At 35.4% G+C, this 12436-nt stretch overlaps 1 protein-coding gene across 1 annotated transcript in view; it reads left to right on the plus strand.

Annotated features, from left to right (window-relative positions):
- The window catches only part of LOC114053935 (RNA-binding Raly-like protein), a 382357-nt gene that overhangs the window by 285037 nt on the left and 84884 nt on the right, over positions 1-12436 (plus strand). The window contains exon 3 of the mRNA XM_027877079.1: positions 9154-9186. Within this exon, the coding sequence (XP_027732880.1) occupies positions 9154-9186 (33 nt within the window). The remainder of the gene's footprint in view (positions 1-9153; positions 9187-12436) is intronic.

Below are 12436 nucleotides of genomic sequence, written 5' to 3' on the forward strand. Positions count from 1 at the left end.
CCTTTCTACACAAGCAAATATTTATCCTACAAATCTAAATGTAGGGGAAATTTTCCCAAGTTATGCTCCAACCAGATTATTTAGTTTTAAGTGGTAAGATAATGAATCAGTTTTACTGGAGAGCTCTTTCTCTTAGTATTTTTTTCTCTACGAGTTCCTTTTTAAAGATTAAAACTACCAAAAATTTACTACGCAGAATAGCTAGCTATCCTCCATGGAGGTTAACCTTGGTCCCATTCCCTTCTATATCTTTAATTGATCTCATTCTCTTCCCTGAATCCTCCCTCTCAGTCTATAAACAAACACAGAGTTCACTTAACCTAAAAGATTTTTATTTCTCCCTGAGTATGACCTGACCTAACACTCCTTTGATCTTCCCTTCTTCTATCTTTTTATTACCACATTGCTAGAAAAAGTATTTTATATTTGATACTTTCATGATCATGCTACCCATTTGGTCCAACAGAAAGAGCATTTACTATGGAGTCAGAGGACTTGGGTTCAAACCCTGCCTCTGGCCACATACTAGCTTTGTGACCTTGGACAAGTCATTTAACCTTCTTGCGCTTCAGTTTCCTCATCTACAAAATGAAGAGTTGAACTAATTGGCTACTCAAGCTCCTTCTAGCTTTAAATCTATGATTTTATTATCCTCTTAAAATCTAACTTCCAACACTCAATTGATACTGCCATCTCAATGTTCACTGTTGGCCTCCTAATTGCCAAATTCAGTAACTTTGCCTCAGCTCTTATAGGGCCTGAACTCTATGTAGTGGCTAATCATTATTAATATTTATATCACTCTAAATTTACAAAGGACTTTCTTAACTGGTAATCCAAAGGTAGGTAGTCCACTGTGTTATTATCCAGAAATCTTACGTATGAGGAAACTGAAACTTTTGTAATTTAAATGACTTATCCATATTGACATAACTAAATTCACAAATATCTCAGATTATTTTTTTGTGACCATGGGCACCATGATGCCCTGTCACAAGATTAAACACAATAATATTTAACAAAGTAATGATCCCTTCTTATTTCACAGTGTCAATTTTGATTTTGGTTTTGAAGTGCTGATAGGACATTCAGTGGAAGATGTGTTAAAGACATCAAAAGATACTTGTCTGCAGCTCAGTATATCAGAGTTAGAGATGTAGATTTAATATCTTCCTCTTTTAATCATCTCTTCCCTTTCCTAACTCTCCCACTCTACTGGATGCTTCCTCTCAGCCTGGAAATGTTTATCTCTCCTATAAAAAAAATCACTTGATGTCATTTTGTGTTAGGCAGCAGTTTCCTGATGCAGTTCCCTTTACCCTAACACAGCTTTCTCTCCACACACAACCTCCCCACAGCTTCCTTTAGCCCCAGCTTTCCTAGTGGCTTCCTGGTGAAGCATCTTCCCTTCATGAGACTTCTTTGGCCTCAGTTTCTCTAATATAGTTTCCTGGCCTAGGGACAATAAAAAGTCCAAGCCATGGAGGTTGGGTGCCTCTTAGACTTGGTGGGTGCCTGAGACCACACCAGTAGCCCTACCTTAATGACAGGCCAGTTTCCAGATTAAGAACGTGAGGGAGAAGCTTACAGAGAAGCTAAGCCCCTCTCCATTCTTACTGTTGGATATCCTTGCTATGTTAGGGCAAAGTAAACATCTTCCTTTGTTAAATGTTCAGTGATTTGCAAATGCCTTATTTCATCCCAACGTTGACCCTGAACTGAAAGTGTTTTGGCTTTAAAGTTGGGTCTACAATACTTTTCAACCTATCAACCTTCTTCTCTTTCCTCTTTCACTACTAAACTAGAAAAAAAGGATTGGTCTACATGGTCGGCTTCGAATTTTTCACCACTTAGTCATTCCTTAGTTCTTTGCAAATTAGTTGCAGTTCCCAAAACTCTGCTGAATTGGTTCTGTCAAAAAAGGTCTCTAAAGCCTTTATTGCCAAATTCAATGGTAATTTTCCATGTTTTCATCCTCTTTGGCCACACTATGACATTTGCAGTGGTGGATAACCAATTGTTTTGTGTTGGTAGGCAACATTCTCAGGGTGGAGAAAGGCATTTGTGTTGTATTTATAATAAAAAATGGTTGCTTCTGTATATGATGACCAAGCACTTGATTTTTTGGTGCCCCTTCCCATTTTTCTTGGTATTTCTTTAGTTTCACCCTCAAATCCTACTTCAAGCCCAGCCATATACTTTGGTACAGCTTTTCCTGAACCTCTGATTATGCTGGCTCCTCAAGTATGACTAAAGGGCTACATAAGTTAGAATCTTAAAGTTTAGGGGACCTTAAGTTACCTCATGAATGTCTGTCAGAATCTTTCTTCAAAATCCCTGACAGCCTTATGCTCTCTTCATCCTCAAAATAATTCCAGTGCCTTTCCCACTCTGAACTTTAACCTCCTCTTGTCCCCCGTTACTCACATGTGGCGCTCCAGAAAAAATGCTACCCAGATTCTAGGCACTCTTGGTGTGACCATCCACATTCACTAATAACCATAGTTCATAAGCTCAAGTTCTATATTTGTTTAAAAAAAAATAAAAGAATGAAGGAAAAAAACTATCATATTGGGTACATCCTATATGGAGGATTCATGGGGCAACCTCGAAAAGAATAATAAAGGATTAGAAGCTATAGAGAGGACTCAGTTTGATCCAGCAGAGGAAACTGCACCATGAGAATCATGAACCCATCCAAATGAATTCAAACTATTATTTGCACACATGTAGCATATAATCTTGCTGACTTGACCATGAACTCCTTAAGGGTAGGAACTGCTTCTTAAGTACCAAGCAACCTTCCTTGCATAATCAGCAGGATAAATGTTTAATTGAAATATTTCTTTTTAGTTAATTGAAACAACTCAAGAGAAGCAGTGTGGCAAAACTGATAGATAGGACTGTCATCCAGAAACACCCGATTTTGATTCCTGCCTCTCTATACTGGACATTTGACTACACATTCAGTGCTCTAGGCATATCTCTACTACAAGTTGTAGAGAAGATATTAATTTGCATTGGTGGAGGGGATTTTCTCATTCAAGTTGCCTAAACCAATGAAATCAGGGTTCCAGTCCCCAATATAACTCAAATAATGACAAATATTAAAACTAACCTACCCAAGAATTTCTTTTCCCAGAATAATGTACAAGTCTTTCTTGGTTTTCTCATATGATCATTCATGATTGATAACCAATAGCTGATAACAAGTGTTGCTCCCGGTGTCATTTTTAGCATTTCAAGCAATAAGGTATAAGCTAGTAACCCTCTCTCCTTGGTCCCTGAAGTGCTGTACTAGGTACTGGAGGAGAAACAAAATTTGTGAAAGATACAACCCTGCCCTGACTGACTCACCAGTAGTACAGGTGAGGAAAGTCTTGTGCATTCATGAATAGTTGAATAATAATATAAGACAATGGCAAAAAATGATATTTAATGTAATATATTATCAAGTTTTTTAAGTGGCATAAGTAACAAATGATTTAAGTTCTTAGAAGGCAGATATCACTGACTGTGGGAGTTTTCTTGGGGTAAACTTGGAGTGAGCCAACTCTTGAAGGATAGCTGTAAGTTGGATAGCTGAAAAGAGCCAATAAAGCTGAAGGAATCACAGTGTTCTTAGAAAATAATGAAGAGAACAGCATCAGGGTACTTCAGTGAAAATTTAATCATGAAAGAACATTGTAGGAGTTAACTTTGGAAAGACAGTTTAAGAGTAAATTGTAGAGCATTTTAAATGACAAGCTAAGAAGTTCAGATTTTATCCTGCAGGAAATGGAAAACCACTGAACATTTTTGAGCAGGGAAGCCTTATGATTAAAAAAAAGATATTGGAAGAAGATTATTCTGGTAATGGATGTGGAGATCTGTGTAGCTTGACCAAAAGCTTGAAGACTGTCTCAGAAGAGAAGAAATGCTCAAGTTGGAAGATTATTACTACCCATGCTTCAGCAAGGGGTGGTCAGTCAATTCCTGTTTAGGATGTTGATGTTATGATCATGTTTGCTTCTCTGTCTTGAATAGAGCCTGCATCTTGTCAATTAGCAATAACAGCATTGTTGATGTATGTATATGAGTTCTTCCATCTTTTGTTGCTCTCTGAAGCCTGGCTGTTTCCTGAAAACATCATATCCCTTATAACTCCCCTCAAGGTTGACTAGCCCTTCTTTCTCACCCTCTGAGATGGGACTAGCAAGAGAACAAAGCATATGCCTTGTTCACCACTGCCACTTTAAGACACTTCCTCTGCCACCATTACTCAAGGTACACCTCTTATCGTTCAAATTTCCCTCCATCCTATCCTAGTCCATGAAGTTACCTTGTGTGGATCTCCAACCCTCTGCAATAAGTTCAATTCTTGTCTCATAGTTTTCTTCTTTGCTTTAATTCTCACCCCTTTAAACACCTTGGACTCCTACTTCTTCAACCGCCTCAACTCCCATAACCCCTATCCCCAGTCTACTTCAAACACATTAGGGTAATAGTAGTAATAGTATAGCATTTATACAGTTTTTTATAGGTTTTGCAAAGTGCTTTACACATGTTAACTCATTTGATTGTCACCTGTGAGGTAGGTACTATTATTATCCCAGTAGTACAGGTGAGGAAACTGAGATAGACAGGGACTAAATGATATTTCCTCATATTGAAAAATATACATATGGAACATTGGAAAATTAGACAACTTTTGTAATAAAGTGCTAGTAATACTATGTGTAGTCAGGTGTCAGGACTATGGAAAGGAATGGTTATTAATGAATACCGTCACTCCAACTCCATGTTTAGGAAATATGACTCATTCAATTAATGACTTATACCTCTGTCTAGCTTCTCTCTCCAGTTATTTCTTCCTACCATCTGCATCAATCAAAACCTCTGTTTAAACATCATAACTTTAGTAAATTGCTTAATTGGATTAGGTAAAGGTATAATAAAATTAACTAACGTACACATGTATTATAGAAGTTTCAAAGGTCTCGAGTGCTCCCAAACCCCAGGTCAGAATCTCAGTCTTGATAGAGCCCAATTGGTATGAAATTAACATAAAGTCCATAAACATAAAGTACTTATCAATCCCCTGCTCCCAACTTCTCCCTCATATAAGGAAGGATATAGTGAGTTAATTTAGGAGAGTCAGCACTGGTAGGGAGTTCTCCCCATGAATTGAATGACTACAGAAAGGGCCACGGTTGCAGGTGCTGGTGTACCACATTGCTCATTAGTTCAATCAGACAGGAACTTTCTTGCCATTCTATAGGTCATCACTGTACAGTGCTACTCACACCAGAGTCCAGCTTGTAATTTCCTCAGCACTGCTTCTACAAGACGCACCACTTATTGTCTTTTCCTAGATCTAGGGGAAAAATCAGGATAATTATGGGGATATTTTTCTCCTCAAACTTTCTTTCAATATCTAAACTTAACCTTGAAAAGTGTGTGCACTCAATAATATCCCTGGATCATTTCCCCACACCACACATACATACACACACACACACACACACACACACACACACACACACACACACAATTCAAAATTATAGAACAATAAAAAGCACAATGCAGAAAATGCTAAATTGTGTGGTTTGCAGTATAAGGGATGTAGGTGTTCAGAAATTCATGCTGAGCTTTCAGGAAAGTGCTAGATTTCTATATTTACAGATGAGAAGTGAGGGCATTCCAAGCTAATAAAATAATTTGTACAAAGGCTCAGGGCCAGAAATTAGTGTAAAATGTTTGGCAAAGAGTGAGAAAACTGACCTGATTAAAATAAAGGGTATATTTTGGGAAATAGTGTGAAATAAGAGTAAATGTGTACATTGGGCCAGATCATGAAGGACCTTGAAAACCAATTTAGATTTCATTCAGTAGAAAATAGGGAGCCATTAGTTTTTTTTTTTTTAAATCAGGAACTTCATTTAATGAAACAACATTTAAAGAAAATTAGTCTGTCAGTAATGTGAATTGTGAATTAGAAGTAGCCAGAGACCAGGATCAGAATGGCCACTTGGAAGTCTTTAGAAATAACAAAAGCATAAAATTATGGGGCCCTAGACCATAACGGTCATTGTAGTAGTAAAGAGGTTGGGGCATATGCAAGAGATGTGTAAGAGGAAAATTTGATGGAGATGGAGAACCATTCAATCAACAAGTATTTATGAAGCACCTACCATATGCCATACAGCTAGGTGATTCAGTGACCTGAGTTCAAATCTGGCATCAGACACTTACCAGCTGTGTGATCCTGGGTAAGTCACTTAATCCTGTTTGCCCCAGTTTCCTCATTTATAAAACGAGATGGAGAAGGAAATGGCAAACCACTCCAGTATCTTTGCCAAGAAATCCTGAAATGGGGTCACAAAAAGTTGGACAAGACTGAAACAATTGAACAACAACCATGCCAGGTGATCAGGCTACAAAGACAAAAAAATTAATCGTATATGTATATGGCAGTTAAGGAGGGAGGGCACCAGAAGCTGAGGCAATCAGGAAAGACTTCATGTAAAAGGTGGTTTAAACTGTGTCTCTAAAGAAAAGAGAAATTCTGTGAGGTAAAGGTGAAAAGTAAGTGTGTTCTAAGTTTGGAGGATGCTCTTTTCAAAACACAGAGACAGAAAATAAATTGCCATGTGTGAGAAGCAGATGGCTGGATCACTAGTATAAGAAGGGAAATAATGTATAACTGGCTTAGAAAGATAAGGAGGGTCCAAAATGAAAAGTACTTGCCAGAGGAGTTTATATTTTATCCTAGAGGCAAAAGAGAGCCTATCCACTGGAGTTTCTTAAATAGAGGAGTAATATGGTCAGAGCTGCATTGAAGGAAAATCACTTTGACAACTGTACGAAGCATGGATTAGAGTGGGGAAAGACTTCTGACAGGGAGACCAATCAGGAGACCATTGTAATAACACAAGCAAGAAATGATAAGATCCTGAACTGAGGTGGCAGCTCTGTGATTAGTGAGAAGGGTATGTGTGAATTGTGAATAAAGGAGAAGGAAGAATAAAGAATGACTTTAAAATTTTAAATTTGTAGAAAAAAATTACATATTTTGTGTGCTACTATCAAGATTCATAAGCCAGAAAACAATTTAAATACATTAAAAAAAATTTGTCTCTGGGACAAATTTAACAGTTTAGGTTAAAATTATCGACAGCATCATTACAGGAAAGGAGTTTAAGAAATTTTATAAGGTTTCCTTTGATTACAATTATTTTGTATATTGGTGCTTTAGTAAAATTCTAGAGAGCAACAAATGTGTGTTGGGGCTTTTTGATGGTTAAAATTTCTAAGAAAATCACTAAAAGTACTACTTGTATTTGACATAAAGCATTTTAAAATACGTACAAAAACTCATGAAGTATCTTTAACAGTATTTATTTGGATTAAACTTTGTCCCATTTTAAAACATTTACAAAAAGAAAATTAAAAAGTACCATTTTTATAGGGCAAAAGTCTTGACCTGTCAAGTAGATAGTTGGTTTACTGCTGGAAATTATTGACCTAGAAATTATTAATTCATGAAACATATTTTCTCAATCTGGAAAATATCATAGAGATTATCTAGTGTGATTATTTGCCTCATATTAAAAATAAGGAAACTGAGCCCTAAAAAAAATTGTGACTTGTCCGGTGTCATATGGTACAGCTAGTACCATAAAGGCCATACTAAAGACAATTATTGGCTTCTTTTTTTTCAACTTAGTTCTTATGGAATCTAGGTATCAAATGATGTCCCTTCCTTCTTATCTATAGTTTATATCTCTAAAATGGGATATATAAAATGCTATGTGTAATATTATTCCTATAGTAGTTACTTGATAATCTTGCTATTTAGTGACTTTAAAAATAAATACAATAGAAAGAGGTGAATTCTGTAACGTGTAATAAAGATCTAACACAAAGTTCTTAGTGAAAAATTTAATAAATTGTGTTTACGTTTAGGCTTATATTGCCAGGGCCAATTTTATGTACAGGATAAGAGCTCTTTGCATACAAAAATGTGTTTCTTGAGTCTTATTCTATAGAATTAAATATGCCTTGTGAAGTTTATTTTCTAATGGTGTTAAGGCAGACATGTTAATTAAAGAATTATAATTTATAACAAGAGGCAAAACAGAAATACAGTTCATTAATATGTTACTTCTTTCCTGACAAATAAACTTGCATTGATTCACTCTTAATTCTGAATGAAAATGGACATTGTGATGGAATAGGGTTTGGTTCTAAAAAAAAAAATCCTGTTTCATAGAAGATGAATTTTGGAAATTGTTTATTTCAAGACAAATAGTAATAGCAAAGAATTGCCCTATGGAGTTGATCTGACCATTGTTGGATGCAAATTATTTTTGGAAGAAATTACTCCTGAAAACATGAGTGAAGTTTTATTAAAAGGCCTCCTAAAAGCATGACGGAATTATGCAGCTGGGTAGCATAGCAGGGAACTAGGTTGTTCAATGGATTGAGTGCCAGGCCTGGAGTCAGGAAGTCTCATCTTCCTGAATTCAAATCTGGCCTCAGATACTTACTAGCTGTGTGACCCTTGGCAAGTCACTTAACCTTGTTTGCCTCAGTTTCCTCATCTTCAAAATGAACTGGAGAGGGAAATGTCAGACCACTGTAGTATCTCTGCCAAGAAAACTCCAAAAGGTATCAAAAAGAGTCAGACATAACTAAAAATGACTAACCAACAAACACAAAATACATACCTTATATACCAAGGCAATTAGTGATTGAATTGAAGTCTGGTCAAATGAAATATAAATTTATTTATTATTATTGTTAAATCATAAAGAGATAGTATATGGACCCTTCTATGAAGAAATTTCTCATGAATAGTAAATATACTGAATACAGATATTATTCTATCCATTTATTTATTATTATTATGCTCACACAGAATTATCCTTTAAATGAGAGCGTTCTTCCATTTCAGATAGACTTTATATTAACCCAGAAAGAAATAATTCTACTTCACAATGGGTGAATTAATTTTATATTTTCTGATTATTCAGAATTGCTAAATTATGCATTTATGTGCCTGCAGATTCAATAATTTTACTGTTTCCATGAAAAGGCATCTTGCAAATGCTTAGCATACTGTTTATTATCAGTGTATATATTTTAAAATATGTGTTATTTACTTGATAGACTTGAATCAAAGGAGCCATTCCTGTCTGTTGGGTGAGTATGTCTGCAAATCTTCTTTCAACATTAATTGTTTAACTCAGTTGAATAATAAGGTCCTTCTAATATCATGTCAATTCCATATTCCATATGAAGTCATATCAATGCATGCTTTATTCATAGAACATCAATATTTATGGTTTTTTAAAATTCTTTTATGAAAATTTGCCATCTATTGCAGTAAATAATTTTGCAGCATGAATAATTCAGTTAATGAATATAACATTTTATGCCCTTCAACAAAACATAACACAAAGCAAATTTAAAAGATAGATTTACAATGTAAAGGTAAGTTCAGTTTTGTGTGTTTGTTCTCCCAGGTCCTCTGAATCTTAACATTTCTGTCTATCCAATTTCTCTTCTCTTTTTCTTTCATTTTCTCTAATTCAGTGTTGCTTCCTCTCTTCTTCTCTAAACTTGTCTTCCAATACATGTTCTTTTCCACTTTCCTCTTATCTCACTTTCATCTCCCCAACACCATCATATTGAATGCTGCTCTGAACACACAGAGGAAGAACCCTGAGGCAAATAAAGGTGAGACTTCAAACTAACCAGCTCTGGTGTGTAACCACTGAATCATGGTGGAGGTCTCAAATTCCAACTGCTCTTTCAAAGATTTTATTATATTATGGCACTGCTGACAATAGTGTACATTTGCTATTTTTGCAATTTGGAATTCATTGAATGTTTGTGTTTCTTTTTTGTTATTGAGGAGTAAATTTTGTGAAATATAAAAGTTTATTCTGATTAATAGCTAGTCAATTAGCAAGTATTAAGTACTTTTAATGCCTGGTACAAGGATATGTGGTATTGAATATGAAGAAGAGATCAATGGTGTTCTCTCTTGGTGCTTGCTTTTAGGGAAATTACAGGGGAGTTGGCAAGAGTAGTAGTGCATTTGTAAAGAAAATTGAACTAATGCCAGTTAGGTTAACCAGAAACATCATAGGAAAGGCTTTTAATTGGAAATGATCAGGATTACTTTTTTCCCATTACTTTCAAATTTTGCTGCTAGATGTCAAGTGCTAAGCTCATCCACTGACCAGTGGAATTCTTTCTTCCTTCCCAAGCTTCTAAGAAATACTTTGAAACTCAATCCAAATAACAAACAGCAGAATCAGTACTGGGAAAGGAAGTAGAGAGAGGGAAACTGTGTTATATTTACCAGAAATGTTAAAGTAGGAAACAAATTTGTTTCATATAAACCCTTTCAGCAGGTTTGTTTTCCACATTTCGGTAACTGCCTTATGGTTGAAATGAATTTTCCAATTGTCATTCTCTTGTCAAAAGGGGCTGAAGTAACACTGTAGTCTTACTTGATGCAAGGTTTTTGTTTTGTTTTGTTTTGTTTTGTTTTGTTTTGTTTGGTAGTGTTACCTCGTCTCATGAACTAGTCTGCATTGATTCCATTTTTGTTTGCATAACATCAAGATCACATCCTATATAACTTTTGTTTTTCATATTTTTTACATGTCTAACACCCTCCTTAACACTTTAACCCAAAAGAATGATAGTTGTTTGCATATACACTCTTAACTATGTAAAATTCAGCCAGTGTTTATGTAAGCAGTATACAGCCCACAGATGTGAAGGCCATGTTGTTTTTTAGGAAAACTCCATCCCCCAGAAACCAAAGCAGGATCAACAAGTGATAGTATTATTCCAGCACAGACTCTGAGTCTCTTATACTTTTTCTATATCTTTGCTTGCAATGGTATATTAGGATAATAAAGTCATCTGCTGTACACATGCACAGGCTTTTTGAGGGATAGGAACTGGGACTGGACCCATAATTTAATTGGCATAGCAAGCTTCCAGTGAGACCTTCCATAGCAATGCAGGCTGTCACCTTAAAGTATTAGAGATACTAACTACAGCACTAAAAGGTTAAATGATTTGCCCTGAGTGATTCAACTAATATATGTCAGAGACAACACTTGGATCCAGGTGACTCTAAGACCAACTCTTTTTCCATTGCCACAATGCCTTTCTTGGTATACCAATTTAAAGTAATAAATTATTTGACTCATTGGCAAAATCATTTGCTGTTCTTCTATGGATTGTTAAGTGACATCAAAGTATGGTATCATTTTTCTCAAGAACAATTTCTGTGTCTAATAGATGAAAAAAAGTATATTGTTCTGGGCCTAAACTGGTTAAAAGTAATCTACCCTAAGAAGCTGCTTTAACTCTTTTAGGCCACTAGGGTCTTATTTAGCAACTTACTGCTCCACTGGACTATTACTGTTCTATGAGTCATTTTTAGGCATAATGGAACCATAATGGATCCCAACGGCAGCCAGAGAACTGAATTATTACTGAGCTGGTATTCCACATTCGATCAGAAAATAAAACTTTTCTTTTATATGCATTGCCTAGAGTTCCATGTAGTCACAAAAAGATGGTTTTTATATGAAGAAAGAAATGTACATGGAAATTAACCATCAAGTAAGAAAAAATACCAGACTGTCAAATCTTTATTGATAAGCACCAATAACTGTGAATAAATTTTGCAAAATGAGAAGAAAATATCAATACATGTTTAATGTGTACTATAATTAACATAAATTTGTGAACCAAATTCCTTCCTTGATACCCTAATTGGCATATAATACTTAACCTGACACTGTGAAAACTGAGATTAAAGGGACAAATGTTAAATTCAGTAGAAATATTTGTCTTTCTAAAATTTCTTGGCACATGAAGAAAGGCTATTGATCTGTGATCAGAATCTCAAAAAATGATCAGTTTAAAATTTCCCTCAGATTTGCCTTGGAAATTCCACTCAATGTCAAAATAAAATAGCAGTTACATATATAGTCTTGCCATGCCCCACTTTTGCCCCTAAGCTACAGCTGCAAAATCTAAATCCTTCCAGGCCCTGATGGGCCTTGAAAACAACACAAGGCCCATTTCCTTATCTTCCTTCTTAGCTGAAAGTGGTGTTGGGTGCTCTGAAATTTAGCCAGACTTCACTTATAAAGGAACAGAAACATACAAAATTTCCTAGGTTTATTAAGTTTTGACATGTTCACGGTGTGAATTATCCATTGTAGTACTATATACAAATACATACACATATGTGTTTGTGTGTGTATACATATAAGTATTGTATATGTGTGTGTGGGTGTTCTAGAAATTTTTAAATTCATATTTACTTTAATTTAAGCCTAAACAATTTTAGGATTAAAAAAATCAGGTTTATTTTTGCCAATTATATTGACTCACAGTTATTATTCTAAAACTC

Source organism: Vombatus ursinus, unplaced genomic scaffold (assembly GCF_900497805.2).
Source record: "Vombatus ursinus unplaced genomic scaffold, bare-nosed wombat genome assembly UNPS02014812.1, whole genome shotgun sequence".
Lineage (NCBI taxonomy): Eukaryota > Metazoa > Chordata > Mammalia > Diprotodontia > Vombatidae > Vombatus > Vombatus ursinus.